The following is a 20,345-nucleotide window of genomic DNA, read 5'->3' on the forward strand; positions in this document are numbered from 1 at the left end:
ATGATGAAACAGTAGATTAGTCACCTATTGTCGTTGTTAGTCTATGATGCTTGGTTAAATTACGTACCTAACCTACGTATTAAAGTTATTAGACAATAGATATCAATGTTTATAAAGTTAGATAAGTCATAGTCAAGAGTGATTACTCTGTGTCATTTAGCTCACTGGCGATTTGTGTTCAGAGTTAATTTTTTTTACTTGTTTTCCTGTTTGTTGTTTAAGAAATACTAAAAATGCCTTGGAAAAGTGTGGTATACGACTTCAGATATTTTTTTAGGTTTCTTATTTTAGCCTTGTGTCATGTTGAAAATTCTTCCGCATATGTAACTGAGAATTTATATTAAAGTACCTAAAAAGACATTAAAAAAATGTCGTGGAGTTCTCAAATTGTAGTTTTTGTACAATTTGTGTGACAATTATGCTGGCAATGTAAGTTTAAACAGCAGATATATCCAACCATTTAGTATGGTGTTCGCGGACAAGGCCATGACTCACATAATATTGTAATGGCCATACCTTAAAAAAATAAGATTGTCGTCCGTCAACAATTTTTGAATGTAATTATCAAAATTTGTATATTTTGAGCACAGTTCGAGAATGTAAATCTTATTGTTTAGTAAAATGGTTCCCATGTTTTGTATCACTTGATAGAATACCAAATTGTTAGTCTCTTGGCACTGAAGACTATGTATGTATTTTGTAACACGTATTTATTCTTAAAGATAATACTTAGCATATTTCCATTGGTATCTTCCGAGGTTTGTCTAAACGGATAATCCTAAATGTTACATAGCAAGTTCGATAAAAATATATTATTTACTTTTCTATGTTATGGTTTAAGGTTTTTTGTGGGTAACTTTTACATAATGGCAAACTGTAGCATCCAGGCTTAGTTGCAATAAGATTCTAGGTTTATTAGGTAAATTAAATGAAATTAAACGACTATAAAGTTAACAGCACTGAAATTGACAACCAATTTGCGTAAAGCTGGCATACAATATGCCACCCTGAAATGAAAAAAGCACATGCTCTACTTAGATCGAGCTGATTTATAGATTTGAGAACAAGGTCAGCATAGATAGTGTGTAGATACTCGTAAGTAGCTAATGTAAAGCTTTTTATTCACTCAGGATGTTCTTTGTCTCATCTTTTATACCATATAAATGTGTGAATTTGTGCGTTTGTATCATAAGGTAAATATTATTAATAATAATATATATCGGGACACCTTTTCACACACGGTCGGTTAGCCCATCATCCTCCGAGCCTTTTTCCCAATCCTGTTGGGGTCGGCTTCCAGTCTATCCGGATTCAGCTGAGTACCAGTGCTTTACAAGAAGCGACTGCCTATCTGACCTCCTCAACCCAGTTACCCGGGCAACCCGATACCCCTTGGTTAGACTGGTGTCAGACTTACTGGCTTCTGACTACCCGTAACGACTGCCAAGGATGTTCAATGACAGCTGGGACCTACAGTTTAACGTGCCATCCGAAACACAGTCAATGGTGTCTAAGATATACTTAGAAAGTACATACAAACTTAGAAAAGTTGCATTGGTACTTGCCTGACCTGGGATCGAACCCGCGCCCTCATACTTGAGAGGTTGGTCCTTTACCCACTAGGCCACCACGACTTTTTGTCGGTTAGCCCCATGGCGACTTATTAATTAACTTGTGTTATGGGTGCTAACACAACTGATAAACTACATATAGCTACATATATACATATTTATAAATACATATTGTAACACCCAGACCACGGCCAACAAGCATGCTCATCACACAAATGTCGACCGAACCGGGAATCGAACCCGGGACCTCAGGTCCGGCAGTCCGGCATGGTGACCATTGCGCCATCGAGGTCGTCGCATCGTATTTAATAGATACATGTTTTAAAACTACTGAATTTTACACCACCTTTAATTTCAAGACGGACTGGATTTAAGATATTATTAGAAAGATAAAATTTTAGTGGAGTTACATTTTCTAAGAATAGGTATAAATGTAGTGGATTTTGTTTATCTGAGCTGTATAGAAGCCCTGTGAGCCGGAGGATAATGTCTAGAGCCTCGCAGTGACCCGTGACGACGCATTGGAGTCACGGCTGTTGTGCTGTACAATACACCACAAATACGTAACTACTTACATGCATACATGTGAAACGTCTGATAAGAGGATTTTTTACATAAAGGGTTTTTATCTGCTAACGTATTCTAAAGCGATTATATTCTATCAAAAGTGTTCGTTGAACCGAGCTCATAAGTGCAAGCGTTCGCTGCTATTGATTTGGAGTTCCTAATTTTGGGTGTAGGTTATGTATGAGGAAGGTAATTCCAAAGCTGAACCACATATGCGTGCATTTAAGATGTTATAGAGGTAACAATAGTTAATAAAGTGGATTCATTTAAACATCGGAATTATTTGAAAAATATATTTATTATTTCTTTACAGTTTCCATTCAATACGTCTCAACATTAATGATTTTTTCAAAATGTTTAAAACAAAAATAATAAATGACATCATTACTTTAAATTGTAAATATTACATACAGAAGCGTATCATGAAACAATAAAAATACTTATATACTTATGCAAATATTATACAATTTTCTAAAACCTATATTTTCATGACGTACATGTACCTATATTTGTGGGCAATAAATATTGTGTTTACGTCATCTTTAAAATTTTGAGATCGTCCAAGAATATTTACCATCGGACAGTCTCAAAATTAGACAAGTTGTAGCCCAAATCACCTGAAAGAATTTTGGCATACAACTGAATAAAAATAATATGGCTACTTAGTTTTTCTCGACCTTAACCCTAGTTTTATTCTCATTCTTAGTTTCATTCTTCTCCTTTTTTTTATTATTCTTTTCGTTCGATGCAAGTACACGCGGATGGGCAGCGATAGTGCGCATACCCTTTCTTAAAGGCTTAATTTGATTTCTGAGAAGGTCGTCTAATTCAGACAAAGATTTGATTTCTTTGAGATCGTTGAAATCAGCGCTTCGGCCCCCATTGAGTCTGCCGAGGTATCGGTATATGTCTTGGTTGGCTTGGCATTGTGCACAATTGTATTGTACAGGTACCGCGTTAGGGAAGTTCTCCTGAGCGCTGTTCATGTTTGTGCCGTTTCCTGGGCAGTAGGGTACAAACACTACGGGGATAAATCCAATAATGCCGTAGGGTGCATATTGCGGCTGGTTTTGGTGTTGATGCTGTGGTGGAGACGTTGCCTGTGGTGGTGCTTGAGCTTGAGTCGTACCGTTCTGTCCTGGTTTCAGTAAATAGCACGGGCATGACGACGGACTGGGAACGATAGGCAGTGGATACGGGATGACGTAAATAGGGAATGGTGGCATTTGACCAGATGGAACCGTTGCAGGTGGTTGAACCCCAGTGCCCGATGGTGATACTTCCGAATCTGGAAAAGATTATGATTTTGTAAGTTTTGCTAAAGTTAACTTTAAAAATAATTGCTTAACATAAATTTAAAGAGATCAAAATTAAGTGTGAAAAGGGCTGCATTGTGTTGGCTCACGCTCCACATTTACCTTCCATAAATTCGGGACTTTATAGTCGCCATGGTACGGCAGCGACACTCAAAATAGTAGGAAGTACCAGAAGTAGTAGTAGTTCTGAAGACACCAACCTGGGTACTGTCCTGGGTATCCAGGTTGACTTGGTTGTCCAGGATATCCTGGTTGTCCAGGTTGTCCTGGTTGTCCGGGCTGTCCTGGTTGTCCTGGGTAGCCTGGCTGACCAGGCTGTCCAGGCTGGCCTGGGTAACCGGGCTGTCCTGGTTGACCCGGTTGTCCTGGATATCCTGGCTGACCAGGTTCTCCAGGCTGTCCTGGGTATCCTGGCTGACCAGGCTGTCCTGGGTATCCTGGCTGACCAGGCTGTCCAGGCTGGCCTGGGTATCCTGGCTGACCAGGCTGTCCAGGCTGGCCTGGGTATCCTGGCTGACCAGGTTGGCCGGGTTGTCCTGGTTTACCCGGTTGACCGGGTTGCGCTGGTCCTCCTAAAGAATAAAAATAAATTAGCTGCCTGAATTGGTTTGGTACATGCGCGAATCGCTCGACCCGCACGTTTTTAAAATGTATGTAACCTGCGCATGTGCCTCAACATGCGCAAACTGCTTGCACCGTGTTATCCACCCTTATTTAACTTCGAACTATCTTTGCAACAAAGATGACCAAATTAATGGCATTAACATTAAACATAATTATAATTTTATGTCTCACCTGGTTGTCCAGGCTGTCCTGGGTATCCTGGTTGTCCGGGCTGTCCTGGGTATCCTGGTTGTCCGGGCTGTCCAGGTTTTCCGGGTTGCCCGGGCTGGCCTGGGTATCCTGGCTGTCCTGGGCCTCCTTGTTGACCTGGTTGTCCGGGTTGTCCGGGCTGTCCTGGGTATCCTGGTTGTCCAGGTTGCCCTGGTTTACCGGGTTGTCCTGGCTGGCCAGGCTGTCCTGGGTATCCTGGTTGTCCGGGTTGACCTGGGCCTCCTTGTTGACCTGGTTGTCCTGGCTGACCGGGCTGTCCTGGGTGTCCTGGTTGTCCGGGTTGGCTTGGGTATCCTGGCTGTCCAGGTGTACCGGGTTGTCCTGGCTGACCAGGCTGTCCGGGGTAACCTGGTTGTCCAGGTTGCCCTGGTTTGCCAGGTTGTCCTGGCTGTCCAGGTTTGCCGGGTTGCCCGGGCTGGCCTGGGTATCCTGGCTGTCCTGGGCCTCCTTGTTGACCTGGTTGTCCGGGTTGACCGGGCTGTGCTGGGTATCCTGGTTGTCCAGGTTGCCCTGGTTTGCCGGGTTGTCCTGGCTGCCCAGGCTGTCCTGGGTATCCTGGTTGTCCGGGTTGGCTTGGGTATCCTGGCTGTCCAGGTGTACCGGGTTGTCCTGGCTGACCAGGCTGTCCTGGGTAGCCGGGCTGTCCTGGCCCTCCTAAAAGATTAAACAATTTATTTCTTTATGAACATGCGTCAAATTGCCAATGCGTTATAATGCGTTCCTGAGATTAGCACGGTCAATTACATACGACGATATTATCAATATCAAATATGTTTTAAAACATTTAAGGCTTAGTCAGTGAGTGTCATTTCACTTTTTAGGGGACCCCAGAGGGTAAAACGGGACCCTATTGTTTTCGCTCCTCTGTACGTCTGTCCGTCCGTCCGTCCGTCGCGCGTCGGTCACCAGGCTGTATGTCATGAACCGTGATAGTTAGAGAGCTGAAATTTTCACAGATGATGTATTTTTGTTGCCGCTATAACAACAAATACTGAAAACTAGAATTAAACAAATATTTTGGGGGGCTCCCATACAACAAACGTGATTTTTTTGTCCGTTTTATAAATAATGGTCCGGAACCCTTCGTGCGCGATTCCGACTCGCACTTGGCCGGTTTTTTTAATCTAAATATACTGCATTTTTTAAACCTTCCGGCGCATACCTGTTCTCGAAATCTAAAGTTTAATGATAAACGTACTGTTCAAGAACACATAAGGCTGTCTTTTAAGGGGTCACTTACTAGGTCATTAGCTACCGACGATCATTCTACAGACTAACGGTTCTATCAACCAAAACATCCTTCATATTTATGCTTCATAAGGTCGATCATTGATTTCAGATTTTGATACTAAAGTCACTTCACGACGTTTTTTTTTTCGCAGTCAGCCATGATTTGAATAAACCCTTTGATAACGCTTAAAGCTTCGAGAATTTATATGTAGGTACATTAGTGTGCATTCAAGTGTATGGTGTGTGGCTGAATTTCTCGGTTTTATGTATACTCAGTTATTAAAATTAATATTGGCTCTATTAGCGTAAAATTTTGCACAAACTTATTCAATTGGTTGTGCGCCATACTAATTGGCAAAATCATTTATTGAAACGAAGCTGATTAGATGAGCACTTTTTCACGTCATAATTACAAACAGACAGCTCCCCCAAGACTTTTTCTTTCGTCCCGTGCGGAGACTGGTCAGTTTAAATTCTACATAAATACACAATGCCTGATCTGTACATGTTCTCTAAGATCTATTTCATATAAAAGGCAATTATTATTTAAATGCTTTACCTGGTTGTCCGGGCTGTCCTGGATATCCTGGTTGTCCGGGTATACCGGGTTGTACAGGTTCTCCTGGCTGGCCGGGCTGTCCTGGGTATCCTGGCTGACCAGGTTGTCCTGGGTATCCTGGTTGGCCGGGCTGTCCAGGTTTGCCGGGTTGTCCGGGTTGTCCTGGGTATCCTGGCTGTCCTGGTACTCCTTGTTGTCCTGGCTGACCAGGTTGTCCTGGGTAACCTGGTTGACCGGGCTGTCCAGGTTTGCCGGGTTTTCCTGGTTGTCCTGGGTATCCTGGCTGTCCTGGCTGTCCTGGTCCTCCTTGTTGTCCTGGGTATCCTGGTTGACCGGGCTGTCCAGGTTTGCCGGGTTGTCCAGGTTGTCCAGGTCCACCTTAAATAAAGTAAGAAGTGTTTTTGAGACCCGTGCCATTTATACGCATTCAAATATCGCATCTGTAAGACTTAGCAAATACATACTTTACATAAGTAATGTTTAGTGAGTTACCTGGTTGGCCTGGTGTTCCTGGCTGACCTGGTTGTCCGGGGTATCCTGGTTGACCGGGTTGTCCTGGCGTACCGGGTTGCCCGGGCTGACCAGGCTGTCCTGGGTATCCTGGTTGACCTGGCTGTCCAGGTTTTCCGGGTTGTCCGGGCTGTACTGGTCCTCCTTGTTGGCCTGGTTGTCCTGGTTGACCTGGTTGTCCGGGGTATCCTGGTTGACCGGGCTGTCCTGGTGTTCCGGGTTGGCCTGGTTGTCCTGGCTGTCCTGGTTTACCAGGTTGTCCAGGCTGCCCTGGTTCACCTTATAATAAGTAAGATGTGTTGAATATAAGAGTCCTAAGACATTTTTACGAATCCTTTATTGTTTTAAATAATCTTTAATTTATTTGAACGACGCTTTCCTTCAATCTCAAAGTTCTTTCGGTTAAGTTATTTTAAATCCGTTACCTGGTTGGCCTGGGTATCCCGGTTGACCTGGTGTGCCCGGTTGTCCAGGCTGTCCTGGGTATCCTGGCTGTCCTGGTCCTCCTTGTTGGCCTGGTTGTCCTGGCTGACCAGGTTGTCCTGGGTATCCTGGTTGTCCAGGTGTACCGGGTTGTCCTGGTTTGCCGGGTTGTCCGGGCTGGCCTGGGTAACCAGGTTGACCGGGCTGGCCTGGTTCACCTTTAAAAAAGTAAGAGGTATATAAGTTAAGAGACCTTAGACATTCTTTAAACAAAACTTAAAATAGCTATCATTCGTCTGAGATGTACTTTGTTGATGGTTTATCAGTTTATACAGGTTTCATAAAGCGCTTTGAAGAGCAACTTTAGTTGAAGCAATTATCAACTTTTTTTTTGAGTTTCCTGTAAATTTTGACAGTTACTGTGTGTGTGTGCGTGGTTGCATTTTTTGCTAAACGTTTGCCCCAATTTTATGACGACGTGTTGAGCAACACTTATTGCTGGGCACAGGGAGAGCAAGTATGGGGATGAAGTTGCGATTGACATTTGAAATAAAAACCCACGACGGTAAAAATCTTATTGAAAAGTAATAAAATAACTCAAAACCCCCGATTTAACCCAATTATCATGTAACTAAATATTATAATAGACGTAAAAATACTTTCTAAAAGAGTTGATTATATTATTTGCATTCGTATTTTTGCTCGATATCGATAACGGCAACAGGTAGATACGGTTTTATACAAATGGAACGGAACCTTTGGTGCGCGAGTCCGACTCGCACTTGGCCTACTTACGTATTTTTTTTTCTTCTTTGCGCAAATTGTCATACATTAACCAGTTACTGACACAGTGAGAATGTTCTCTGGTTTTTTTCTTTCTTTACATTGTAATTTTTATGTGTTACCTGGCTGTGTGTGATTAATGCTCAATCCTTCTCCATGTGAGAGGAGGCCTGTGCCCAGCAGTGGGACGATAAAAAGGCTGTAACAGTAACCTGGCTGTCCTGGGTATCCTGGTTGACCAGGCTGTCCTGGTTTGCCAGGTTGGCCGGGCTGTCCTGGGTATCCTGGCTGTCCTGGTCCTCCTTGTTGGCCTGGTTGTCCTGGCTGACCTGGTTGGCCTGGGTATCCCGGTTGACCTGGTGTGCCCGGTTGTCCAGGCTGTCCTGGGTATCCTGGCTGTCCTGGTCCTCCTTGTTGGCCTGGTTGTCCTGGCTGACCAGGTTGTCCTGGGTATCCTGGTTGTCCAGGTGTACCGGGTTGTCCTGGTTTGCCGGGTTGTCCGGGCACTGTGGGATGGATTTCGGGTTTCATAGACATCCGATTAGTAACCTCGAAAGTGATGACTTTTACGCCTGAATATCTTTCGGAAGACCACATACATACTTTAAAATTGTATAATTATAGTATAGACTCATAAACGGCTCTTTGAGAAATTTTTATTCAAAAATTTGTATGAAGCTGAACGAATAAAAGGACATATCTCCGGTCTCGCACAATTGGCCCTAATTATTTTTCAGGGAGTCAATCTATGAATTATTTGAATTTTTTTGATATATTGCATTATACGGCCAGAGGTGCGAAACATTTTTTTTTTAATTATTAAACTTTTTTTTTGTAAGTATCAAAAGTTTTAGTTTAGGCCAGCTTGGCGTCTATATCTAGCGCAATAAAAATAGGAATATGAATAGGGCCATGACAATATATGATAAATATATATTTAAGTGACATTTATTGAACTTTTCTTTAAATTATTCGATAAGTATTTTTGTATTTAAAATTTATTTGTATATCAGTATGTATGACATGTATGAGTATATTAATGTAATATGTGTATATGACTATGACACAAATTTCACAATATGGCTTTTAGGCTAGTTTTTTAATTAGCTTTTTACCTAATGATTCTGGTATCGAAATGGGGTTGTGACGATGCATCGAGCCAAAATAGATATAAGCAAAAGTTGGATTCTGCAGACGATGATTCCAGCATTTTTATGACATCCTTAGTGCCTTTAAAAATAATGTGTGAAGACATAACAGTTTGGGAAAACCAAAAACCTTGTTCACCAGCTTTTTGTCGTCCAATGCAGTTTCAATTTGTAAAAGAAAGTGAGGCTGTGATGAAGGCCGAAGTAACGGAAATGGAAAAGCAAATTTCAGATCTTCGACCAACCGAATATGAAACTAACAAAGTAACCCATGACCTTATGATGACAATGGTTGATGTCAAGATTTGCACTTATCTTTCAGAGGCTAAGTCCAATGCTGCATGCTACATTTGTTTAGCGAAATCGACCGAGATGAACAACTTGGAACTTGTAGAAAAAAGAGTGACATCACCGGAAATGTTGAAGTTTGGACTATCTACGCTGCATGCACGTATAAATGTGATGGGATGCCTTTTAAATATATCATACAGACTTCATATCAAAAAATCGTCTGTAAGAGGAAAAAGAAGAACAAAATGTAAGAGATGCGAAAAAGAAGATAGTTCAAGATCGTTTTTCAAAATGAACTCGGCTTACTGATTGATGTAGTGAAGCATGGCCATGGTACGACCATTGACGGTAATATAGCGAGAAAATTCTTTACAGATTCAGTGAAAACTGCCGATATAACAGGACTCGATGCGAAACTGATTCACAGGTTTGCTGTTATTTTGCAAGCGATAACTTCCGGTGAGGATGTGGATACCGTAAAATTCAAAGATTACGCATACAAAACTGCTAAAAGGTACGTATCCATGTATAATTGGTACTACATGACTGCAACCGTGCACAAATTGCTACTTCATGGAGCTGACATCATTACTTGTAATGCGATCGTACCACACAACCTCTCTGAAGAGGCTTCGGAAACCTGCAACAAGGATTTCCGAAGATTCAGGGAACACAACTCCCGTAAGAAAAGTAGAGTGAGTTCCAATGATGACATTTTAAACTTTCTTCTTCTTTCTTCGGATCCACTTATTTCATCAATAAGACACACTTTTGACGCGAAGAAAAATAAAACTTTCTTTAGAGAAACCCTTGATTTACTTAAGCTTCAACAATCTGAGTTTGAATTCACAGACATTTCGCATTTAGACTCTGACTTTGAAATGGACTGTGACTCTGATTCGGACTCTGAATGATCGTGATGATTTGGAGTGTGATTGTTATTATGACATTAATTTTAGTTTCATGAATACCTACTTGTCTTTTTATTTTTTTTAAGATTTAAGATTTTTTTATTTTATTAATTTATGTTTTTTAAGATTGTTTCATAATATTGTTTCCAAATTAATTATGACCAAAATTAATTATTGTAGCAATAATAAACAAAATGCCCGGACGCTGGATCCGAACGCCCGGCCCGCGGTACCACGGCTATGCGTCAAGTGGGCGTGGCCTCCCCGTCAGCGCCGAGTATTGCCGAGCTCTTCCGAAGCCCGCCGACCGCCGCCTATATAACGCAGGGTCCGGCGTGCGCGCAGTCAGTGTTCACTGCGTTCTCAGTCTGCTTCAACCTCTCCAGTTGGACAGCTCTGAGTACCAGTCTTACGCTAGCGCACGCACGGCGACCCGCTCCCTGTGCTGTTCTAGTGTGTGTACGTTTACGAGTGTTTTGTAAAGTTTAAAATAAATCACTTAAGTAAATCGCTGGGTTTTTTTCTTATAAGCCCGCGACATTATTAATTATTTCCAAATTAATTATACCAAATTAATTATGTTATTTTTATATATCGTGTTTATTATTTTAAATAATCGAATATTTCTTGATTGAGGAATAGTTTACTGGCCTAAACTAAAACTTTTGATACTTCCAAAAAAAAAAGTTTAATAATTTAAAAAAAAAATGTTTCGCACCTCTGGCCGTATAATGCAATATATCAAAAAATTTCAAATAATTCATAGATTGACTCCCTGAAAAATAATTAGGGCCAATTGTGCGAGACCGGAGATATGTCCTTTTATTCGTTCAGCTTCATACAAATTTTTGAATAAAAATTTCTCAAAAAGCCGTTTACGAGTCTATACTATAATGATACAATTTTAAAGTATGTATGTGGTCTTCCGAAAGATATTCAGGCGTAAAAGTCATCACTTTCGAGGTTACTAATCGGATGTCTATGAAACCCGAAATCCATCCCACAGTGCGACGGTAAAAATCTTATTGAAAAGTAATAAAATAACTCAAAACCCCCGATTTAACCCAATTATCATGTAACTAAATATTATAATAGACGTAAAAATACTTTCTAAAAGAGTTGATTATATTATTTGCATTCGTATTTTTGCTCGATATCGATAACGGCAACAGGTAGATACGGTTTTATAAAAATGGAACGGAACCTTTGGTGCGCGAGTCCGACTCGCACTTGGCCTACTTACGTATTTTTTTTTCTTCTTTGCGCAAATTGTCATACATTAACCAGTTACTGACACAGTGAGAATGTTCTCTGGTTTTTTTCTTTCTTTACATTGTAATTTTTATGTGTTACCTGGCTGTCCTGGGTATCCTGGTTGACCAGGCTGTCCTGGTTTGAGAGGTTGGCCGGGCTGCCCTGGGTATCCTGGCTGTCCTGGTCCTCCTTGTTGGCCTGGTTGTCCTGGCTGACCAGGTTGTCCTGGGTATCCTGGTTGTCCGGGCTGTCCAGGTTTGCCGGGTTGTCCGGGCTGTCCTGGGTATCCTGGCTGTCCTGGTCCGCCTTGTTGTCCTGGTTGACCGGGCTGGCCTGGGTAGCCTGGTTGTCCTGGCTTACCCGGCTCTCCAGGTTGTCCGGGTTGTCCTGGGTATCCTGGTTGTCCTGGTCCTCCTTGCTGTCCTGGCTGGCCAGGTTGTCCTGGGTATCCTGGTTGGCCGGGCTGCCCTGGTTTGCCGGGTTGTCCGGGCTGGCCTGGGTAACCTGGTTGACCGGGCTGTCCTGGTTTGCCAGGTTGGCCGGGCTGTCCTGGTCCTCCTTGTTGGCCTGGTTGTCCTGGCTGACCAGGTTGTCCCGGCTGTCCTGGGTATCCTGGTTGACCGGGCTGTCCAGGTTTGCCGGGTTGTCCGGGCTGTCCTGGTCCTCCTTGTTGGCCTGGTTGTCCTGGGTATCCTGGCTGACCAGGTTGTCCTGGGTATCCTGGTTGTCCGGGCTGGCCTGGGTAACCTGGTTGTCCAGGCTTACCCGGCTCTCCAGGTTGTCCGGGTTGTCCTGGGTATCCTGGTTGTCCTGGTTCTCCTTGCTGTCCTGGCTGGCCAGGTTGACCTGGGTATCCTGGTTGACCGGGCTGTCCTGGCTTGCCGGGTTGTCCGGGCTGGCCTGGGTAACCTGGTTGACCGGGCTGTCCTGGTTCCCCTTAAAACAAGTAAGAAGTGTATTAGATTCGTACGATGACATTTTATAATACAGTTTACAAAAGTGGCAATTTTGTTTACATTTATCCAGTAACACTATAATTTTTTAACTTTGGAATTGAAACAAACTTTTGTAGATTATTTATTTGACATTTTATCGAAGTCTAAAACACAAAGTTACTCTTGCACGTCGGGATTTAAAGATATCCCCATCTTAAAATAAAATGGGTTTAAAGCGGGTAAAGTAGTACTACAAAATATATCAAAAATCGTTCTAGAAAATATGTAAGGAGTATTTAATTGATCTTAGATATTTCACCTCATTTATTTCTTAGATATTGTCAACGTCAATTTGAAAAAACTTATGAGAAAATAATGAAAAACTGTAAAATGTAATAATAAAAAGCTTTGAATGTTGTTTCATTTTTTGAAACGCTACCTGACTCCTTAAACATTTTCTCCGTGAAGAACTAGACATTTTCGTAAACGACGGTACCCATAACAAAAAGCGATAAGAACACGTCATGCTCGGACGACGTCACTGTCACACGATAAAAGTTGTATATTTACAAGCCGACGCACACATAGGGCCGCGCGCAAATCTGAGTTGAACTATCTACGAGGGCTGCCTTTTAAGTTGTGTCGTTTGAAATAAGTATAGCCAACCAATAGGTTATTACTGTTTATTGTTTTTTTAAGAATACTTAGGGATATTTAATGTACTTTTGCATACGTTCAAACCAGTTTTTGAAATATTTATTCCATTCCAAAGTGGGGGTAGTCAAAACGGCCTTTTTGCAAGCGTCAACAGCTTCTTCAGGTGTGCTGAAAGGTAGACCACGAAGAATTTGCTTAATTTTGGGGAATGTAATAAAATAGTTAGTGCTTAAGTAAGGGCTGTCAGGTGGATGATCCAAAATTTCAACATTTTGGGAATTCAAAAACGTATTTGTTTGGCGGGCGATGTGCGAACTTGCACTGTCATGGTGCAGGATCATTCGACATCTTGAATTATTTTTTCTACATTCGGTGATGACTTGTGGCAAGCAAATAGTGGTTTACTAGTCAGCGGTAACCGTTTTGCAATATTCTAGTACAATAGTGGCGAGGTGGCCACCCTTCGCCACAAACGAGGCAACCATTTTTTTTTTAATGATTCTTGAACGAATGACTCCGGTCGGTTTTGGCTTGTCTTGGAAGACCCAGACAGTTGACTGCTGCTTGGAATATGGATCGTAAGCATATATCCAAGACTCCTCACCCCTGACTATATCATAGACATGCTTTGACTCTCCTCCGTTAAATCGCCGAGTTTTGCGACACCAACTTACACGGGCTGTTTGTTGGTCGTCACTAAGCAAAAGGGGTATTCAACGAGAGATCAACTTTTTTACGCCAAGTTCTTCGTGCAGAATTTTTTGGATAGTGGTCCCTGAAATGCCCACGGATGCCTCTATTTTACAGTATGTTACATATCGGTCTGCGAGAATTAGCTGCCGCACGGCGTTGATATTATCTTCCGTTATGGCGTTTTTTGGACGACCTTCACGTGGCTTGTCACTGAGGCTAGAGTGGCCACGTTGAAATCCTAAATATAGGCGTTCTACGGTCCTAAGGCATGGTGCTATATCACTAAATACAGAACTAATCTCTTCAAAGCACTAAAGTCGCGACAACCGCCTTTTAAAGTTCTAGAAAATTATCGCACGCAAATTTTCCTTAGACATTTCCATTTTTACAACCGACCTGCCACGTTTGAATGAACGATACAATAAAACTATTCGACCAATTTAAAAACATTCTTTTGTTTTCGAATTCTAAATTCAAGAAGATAAAAATTGCATATATATATATTTTTAATAATCGCGGGAAGTTATCAAACGACAGAACTTAAAAGCCAACCTTACGTATACAAAAGTCAAAGACAGCGAGAACGTACCTTACATAAGTTATTTTTCATGAGTTACCTGGTTGTCCTGGGTATCCTGGTTGACCGGGCTGTCCAGGTTTGCCGGGTTGTCCGGGTTGTCCTGGCTGACCAGGCTGTCCTGGGTATCCTGGTTTGCCGGGCTGTCCGGGCTGTCCTGGTCCTCCTTGCTGGCCTGGTTGACCAGGTTGTCCTGGGTATCCTGGTTGACCAGGCTGTCCTGGTTTCCCGGGTTGTCCGGGTTGTCCGGGGTATCCTGGTTGACCGGGCTGTCCTGGCTGACCAGGTTGTCCTGGGTATCCTGGTTGACCGGGCTGTCCAGGTTTCCCGGGTTGTCCTGGGTATCCTGGCTGTCCTGGCTGTCCTGGTCCTCCTTGTTGTCCTGGCTGACCAGGTTGTCCTGGGTATCCAGGTTGACCGGGCTGTCCTGGTTCACCTTTAAAAAAGTTTGATGTACATAAGTTAAGAGACCTTAGACATTTCTTAAATAAAATAAGAAAATTGCTATCATTAAGAAGAAGTTTAAGATGTACTTAGTCGATTGTTTGTCAGTTTTATACAGATTCCATAAAGCGCTTTGAAGAGCAACTTTAATTGAAACAATTATCATTTTTTTTAGAGTTTCCTGTAAATTTTGACAGTAACTGTGTGTGCGCGTGGTTGCAACTTTTGTTATACGTTTGCCGCAATTTTATGACGACTTATTGAGCAACACTACTTATTCCTGGGCGCAAGGAGAGCAAGGAAGGGGATGAAGTTGCGACTGCCATTTAAAAAAAATCGGCAACAAAAAATTACTTATTATTTAACAGTTGCCCATAGCGGAAATGTAGAACTAGTTAAGACATCGGTTACAGCAACTGTTGACGATCATTGGAACTCAAAATTAGAGTTTCTTGATGTGCGCAGTACTATTCAAAAATATATTGGGTGTGTCGAAACTAATCAAATTAAGCCCTATCACTTATACTTTATGAAATTCTAAGGTGAATTGTAAAAAAAATTACCTAATCCATTCAGTGGTTTAGCCACAGGAGTTTTCATAATTTACAACATCATGTGTAAAGCAGAGATAATGTTAAGAGTATTGAATGTTTTCACCAGTTGACAGCTGTCAGTTTTCAAGGGAGAATTTCAGTTGTTTGTAATGACTGACTCTTATATGGTGTCTGTCTAATTCTCGCACATTTTTATTATATTTACTTTGAAAAAATATTTTTTGCGGCATATTTTATTTTATTTTCAACGGCAACAGGTAGATACGGTTTTATAAAAATGGTACGGAAGCCGTGGTGCGCGAGTCCGAGTCGCACTTGGCCGGTTTTATTTTTATTTTTACGTATTTTATTTTTTTCTTTGTGCTAATCGACATATATTATATTAACCAGTTACAGACACAGTGAGAATGTTCTCTGGTTTCTTTCTTTCTTTACATTATAATTTCTATGTGTTACCTGGCTGTCCTGGGTATCCTGGTTGACCGGGCTGTCCTGGTTTACCAGGTTGGCCGGGTTGCCCTGGGTATCCTGGCTGTCCTGGTCCTCCTTGTTGGCCTGGTTGTCCTGGCTGACCAGGTTGTCCTGGGTATCCTGGTTGACCGGGCTGTCCAGGTTTGCCGGGTTGTCCGGGCTGTCCTGGCTGTCCTGGGTATCCTGGCTGTCCTGGTCCGCCTTGTTGTCCTGGTTGACCAGGTTGTCCTGGATATCCTGGTTGACCGGGCTGGCCTGGGTAGCCTGGTTGTCCTGGCTTACCCGGCTCTCCGGGTTGTCCTGGGTATCCTGGTTGTCCTGGTCCTCCTTGCTGTCCGGGTTGGCTAGGTTGTCCTGGGTATCCTGGTTGGCCGGGCTGCCCTGGTTTGCCGGGTTGTCCGGGCTGGCCTGGGTAACCTGGTTGTCCAGGCTTACCGGGCTCTCCGGGTTGTCCGGGCTGTCCTGGGTATCCTGGTTGACCAGGCTGTCCTGGTCCTCCTTGTTGTCCTGGCTGACCAGGTTGTCCTGGGTATCCTGGTTGACCGGGCTGTCCAGGTTTGCTGGGTTGTCCTGGATATCCTGGCTGTTCTGGTCCTCCTTGTTGTCCTGGCTGACCAGGTTGGCCTGGGTATCCTGGTTGACCGGGCTGTCCAGGTTTGCCGGGTTGTCCGGGTTGTCCTGGGTATCCTGGTTGTCCTGGCTGTCCTGGTCCTCCTTGTTGTCCTGGCTGACCAGGTTGTCCTGGGTATCCTGGTTGACCGGGCTGTCCAGGTTTGCCGGGTTGTCCGGGTTGTCCTGGGTATCCTGGTTGACCGGGTTGTCCAGGTTCACCTTGAAATAAGTAAGAAGAGTATAAGAGACCTATGAAATTTATATGAATCGAAATACAGATTTTTACCAGTGACTCGCGTATGTACCAAAGGAAAATACCCACTTGGCACTTGCGCATGTTCACTTGCTCCAGCTACATGCACCGTGGAGATGCACACTTTAGGTAAAAGTATTGCAATGTTCGGTTTCCCGATTTCTTGCTTTCTTTCATTATTTCTTTACAGAAGCAATTTCTAAGTTACCTGGTTGTCCTGGGAATCCTGGCTGACCAGGTTGTCCGGGCTGTCCTGGGTATCCTGGCTGGCCTGGTTGTCCAGGCTGTCCTGGGTATCCTGGCTGTCCTGGTCCTCCTTGTTGGCCTGGTTGTCCTGGGTATCCTGGTTGTCCGGGCTGTCCTGGGTATCCTGGTTGACCGGGCTGTCCAGGTTTGCCGGGTTGTCCGGGCTGTCCTGGTCCTCCTTGTTGGCCAGGTTGTCCTGGGAATCCTGGTTGTCCTGGTGTTCCGGGTTGACCGGGCTGGCCTGGGTATCCCGGTTGGCCAGGTTGTCCTGGCTGTCCTGGTTTTACTGGGTATCCTGGTTGGGCACCTGGTAATATTACAATAGATTAAGATTAATGTATTCCCCACACGTGTGGAAAAATGGAAATAGCGCATGTCCAATAACCCATTACGTGCTTTGAGCATATTGACGACAGGTTCCTTGTTATATTCTCAAACATAGTATTGGCTCAAAGTAACGGTTAAGCTCAAGAATATTAAAGAATGGACATCTTACATGCAGGAAGCGCGGTAAACACAATTTGAAACAGGTGTGGAGGTAAGAAGGTATTGCAACAAAACCGCGAAAATCATATGTATAATTAACTGCTTGTGCATTTATAAAATCACAGCCGCCTTTAAAAGAAAATTGTTGTGGAAAACAATACAATTGCTACACATAATTGTGTATGTTTGGTATTAATAGTGAATCAATAGTGGATATGGAAAGTGGACTTATTTAATGAAATGTGTTCAATGGCGTTCTATCTAACCTGGTCCTCCTGGGCCTCCTGGACCACCTGGACCGCCTGGTCCTCCTGGTGTGCCGGGTGATCCGGGGCTGCCTGGGGCGCCGGGTTGTCCCGGATAGTAACCTCCGGTGGAGGGACCACCGGGGCCATTAGGACCGCCGGGCCCTCCTGGACCTCCTGGACCACCTGGACCACCTGGGCCTCCTGGTGTGCCGGGTGATCCTGGGCTGCCTGGGCTGCCGGGTTGTCCTGGGTAGTAACCGCCGGTAGAGGGACCACCGGGGCCATTAGGACCGCCGGGCCCTCCTGGACCTCCTGGACCACCTGGACCACCTGGGCCTCCTGGTGTGCCGGGTGATCCTGGGCTGCCTGGGCTGCCGGGTTGGCCTGGGTAGTAACCGCCGGTAGAGGGACCACCGGGGCCGTTAGGACCTCCGGGACCTCCTGGACCGCCGGGGCCTCCTGGGCCTCCTGGTCCTCCTGGTGTGCCGGGTGATCCTGGGCTGCCTGGTGCGCCGGGTGGTCCTGGGTAGTAACCACCAGAGGGGCCATCGGGGCCATTAGGACCACCGGGACCTCCTGGACCTCCTGGCCCACCTGGTCCCCCAGGTCCTCCTGGTGTGCCTGGTGATCCTGGGCTGCCTGGTGTGCCGGGTGGTCCTGGGTAGTATCCACCAGAGGGACCGTCGGGACCATTCGGGCCTCCCGGGCCTCCTGGTCCTCCTGGGCCACCTGGACCTCCTATAGAACAAATAAAAATATTATTTATATTGTAAAAAGTGTCACGGGAGCCGTCTGAATCTCCCCTTAACTAGAACTTACCAGGGTACGGTCTGCTTGGGCGAAGGAAGTAATTTAGGGAATAATCTAATAATATCTGCTTACCTGGTCCGCCGGGGCCGCCTGGTGACCCTGGTGACCCTGGAGAGCCTGGGGTACCTGGGGTTCCTGGAGTTCCAGGGTAGTAAACGCCGTCAGGTCCGTAGAAACCATCAGGACCATTAGATCCTCCTAAAGTGAATGATGACGGGTTACACACAAGTGGTTAATCAAGCCCTTGATTTGTTAGCACAAGAAGCTGCCGATAAGTTAAGAACGCACATCGACGCTACGCTGCTGTCAAACAAAAACAAATGATCACTAGACAATTTTACTTTTTAAAGTGTTTAGTATTTAATTTGCAGGTGAAGTTTGTGCGTTCTTACCTTTCTCATGAAATTGATAGTGACTGATAAAGATTTTTGAAGATTTCAGCAATCAATGTTTGTTAACTAAACTATAAATCGAGACTAATAATTCTGATAAATTATGGTAAGTATCTATGATGGCTATAGCTTTTTTACGATGGGCCACCAATTATACAATAAGGAATTTACATGAAGGCCCAGAATAAATGCCTTGTATTGGAATAACAAATCTAAAACAAAAATCTATCATTAATTGTTTGTTATTTATTTCGATTTCTATCGACTTTTAAAGTCCTAGTGTGTGTCATTAAAAATCTAGTTTAATTACTTTGTTTAGAGCATATCTACCTAACTGGGATATTCAAAGTAGGTCATTGTGTAAGTTGTTAATTTCATGAGTGAGTGTCGTTGTTGAAAGACGTAGAGGTCTTACCTGGTCCAATGGGCTGTCCTGGGTAATATCCTCCGCTGCCTGGAAGAGTTAGCACAAATGGATGGGTTAGTGACAAAGGTGGCGCTCGTTAAATTGTAAAACATTCAAGGATCTTATGTGTATGTTTGACGTTGAAATGAATTGTTAACGATTCATTAAATGTAATGTATGTGTCTTACCTAAGTCTGTACCTTGTCCAGGATAGTATTCACCGTAGCCTGAAAGTTGTTAGAAACACGCAATAGTTAGTACATGAGATGACAACGAAAATTGTTACTGAACATAATGCATTTATTTTGCTTGTTTTAGTAAACTGAACGTTGAATATGATTTGGCTTGACAGTCAAAGCAAACGCAATAAAAAAAGCAAATGAAGTTACATAAAACAGACCACGAACGACACGAATCACGGAATTTCTTAAAACCATTTTCTAAAACATAAGAAAGGACGGCAAACGATTTATGTTTAGATTTTCCGTGTTTCGAATGTTCGAGGAACTAGATTGAATCCACCAATGATGGGTACAGCTCCAAGTTCACAAAGACCTAACATATTAGTCATAATAACATATTAATCATAATATTAGTCATGTTAATTCTCCAGTGTGGATCTGGGTTTGCTGCCCTAGGTGTTAATAAACGTTAGTCACGTCTTACCGGGGTAGTAGCCGGGAGTGCCCGTCGTGCCTGGGAATCCTGGTGTTCCGGGAGTGCCCGCCGTGCCTGGGAATCCTGGTGTTCCGGGAGTGCCCTCCGTGCCTGGGAATCCTGGTGTACCGGGAGTGCCCGGGGTACCTGGGCTGCCTGGCGTACCTGGGCTGCCTGGAGATCCTCCTGTGCCTGGGTAGTAACCACCTGTCGGTCCACCGGGGCCGCCTGGTCCACCTAATGTGACATAAACTCCGTTGTAGAATGGTATGGTTATTGTGTGAGTTCATTTAAACTAATTGAATAGTACCAGATATACTTCCGATAAAATAAAATGCAGATTTCTTTTATAAAATTGAACTAATGGTAATGATAAAATCTACATCAGGTAATATTTCGCAAAATGATGATATCACGATATCATTGGCATATACTTTTTATGGCTGATCAAGATCATCGATGTTTATTACTGACAATAAAATCCTTACATCTAATCGATCGTTCATA

At 43.7% G+C, this 20,345-nt stretch overlaps 1 protein-coding gene across 1 annotated transcript in view; it reads right to left on the reverse strand.

Annotated features, from left to right (window-relative positions):
* Positions 1-2,417: 2,417 nt before the first annotated feature.
* LOC124630344 (collagen alpha-5(IV) chain-like) overlaps positions 2,418-20,345 on the reverse strand; it is a 33,030-nt gene continuing 15,102 nt past the window's right edge. Inside the window, exons 7-23 of the mRNA XM_047164206.1 lie at positions 19,848-20,075; positions 19,370-19,408; positions 19,191-19,229; positions 18,456-18,581; positions 17,592-18,311; positions 16,802-17,146; positions 15,714-16,559; positions 14,300-14,695; positions 11,875-12,333; positions 11,497-11,703; positions 8,006-8,194; positions 7,013-7,228; positions 6,597-6,830; positions 6,078-6,374; positions 4,250-4,942; positions 3,655-3,954; positions 2,418-3,426 (exon numbers count right to left, since the gene is read on the reverse strand). Coding sequence (XP_047020162.1) covers positions 2,801-3,426; positions 3,655-3,954; positions 4,250-4,942; positions 6,078-6,374; positions 6,597-6,830; positions 7,013-7,228; positions 8,006-8,194; positions 11,497-11,703; positions 11,875-12,333; positions 14,300-14,695; positions 15,714-16,559; positions 16,802-17,146; positions 17,592-18,311; positions 18,456-18,581; positions 19,191-19,229; positions 19,370-19,408; positions 19,848-20,075 — 5,960 coding nt within the window. The 3' untranslated portion in view covers positions 2,418-2,800. The remainder of the gene's footprint in view (positions 3,427-3,654; positions 3,955-4,249; positions 4,943-6,077; positions 6,375-6,596; positions 6,831-7,012; positions 7,229-8,005; positions 8,195-11,496; positions 11,704-11,874; positions 12,334-14,299; positions 14,696-15,713; positions 16,560-16,801; positions 17,147-17,591; positions 18,312-18,455; positions 18,582-19,190; positions 19,230-19,369; positions 19,409-19,847; positions 20,076-20,345) is intronic.

Source organism: Helicoverpa zea, chromosome 5, assembly GCF_022581195.2.
Source record: "Helicoverpa zea isolate HzStark_Cry1AcR chromosome 5, ilHelZeax1.1, whole genome shotgun sequence".
Lineage (NCBI taxonomy): Eukaryota > Metazoa > Arthropoda > Insecta > Lepidoptera > Noctuidae > Helicoverpa > Helicoverpa zea.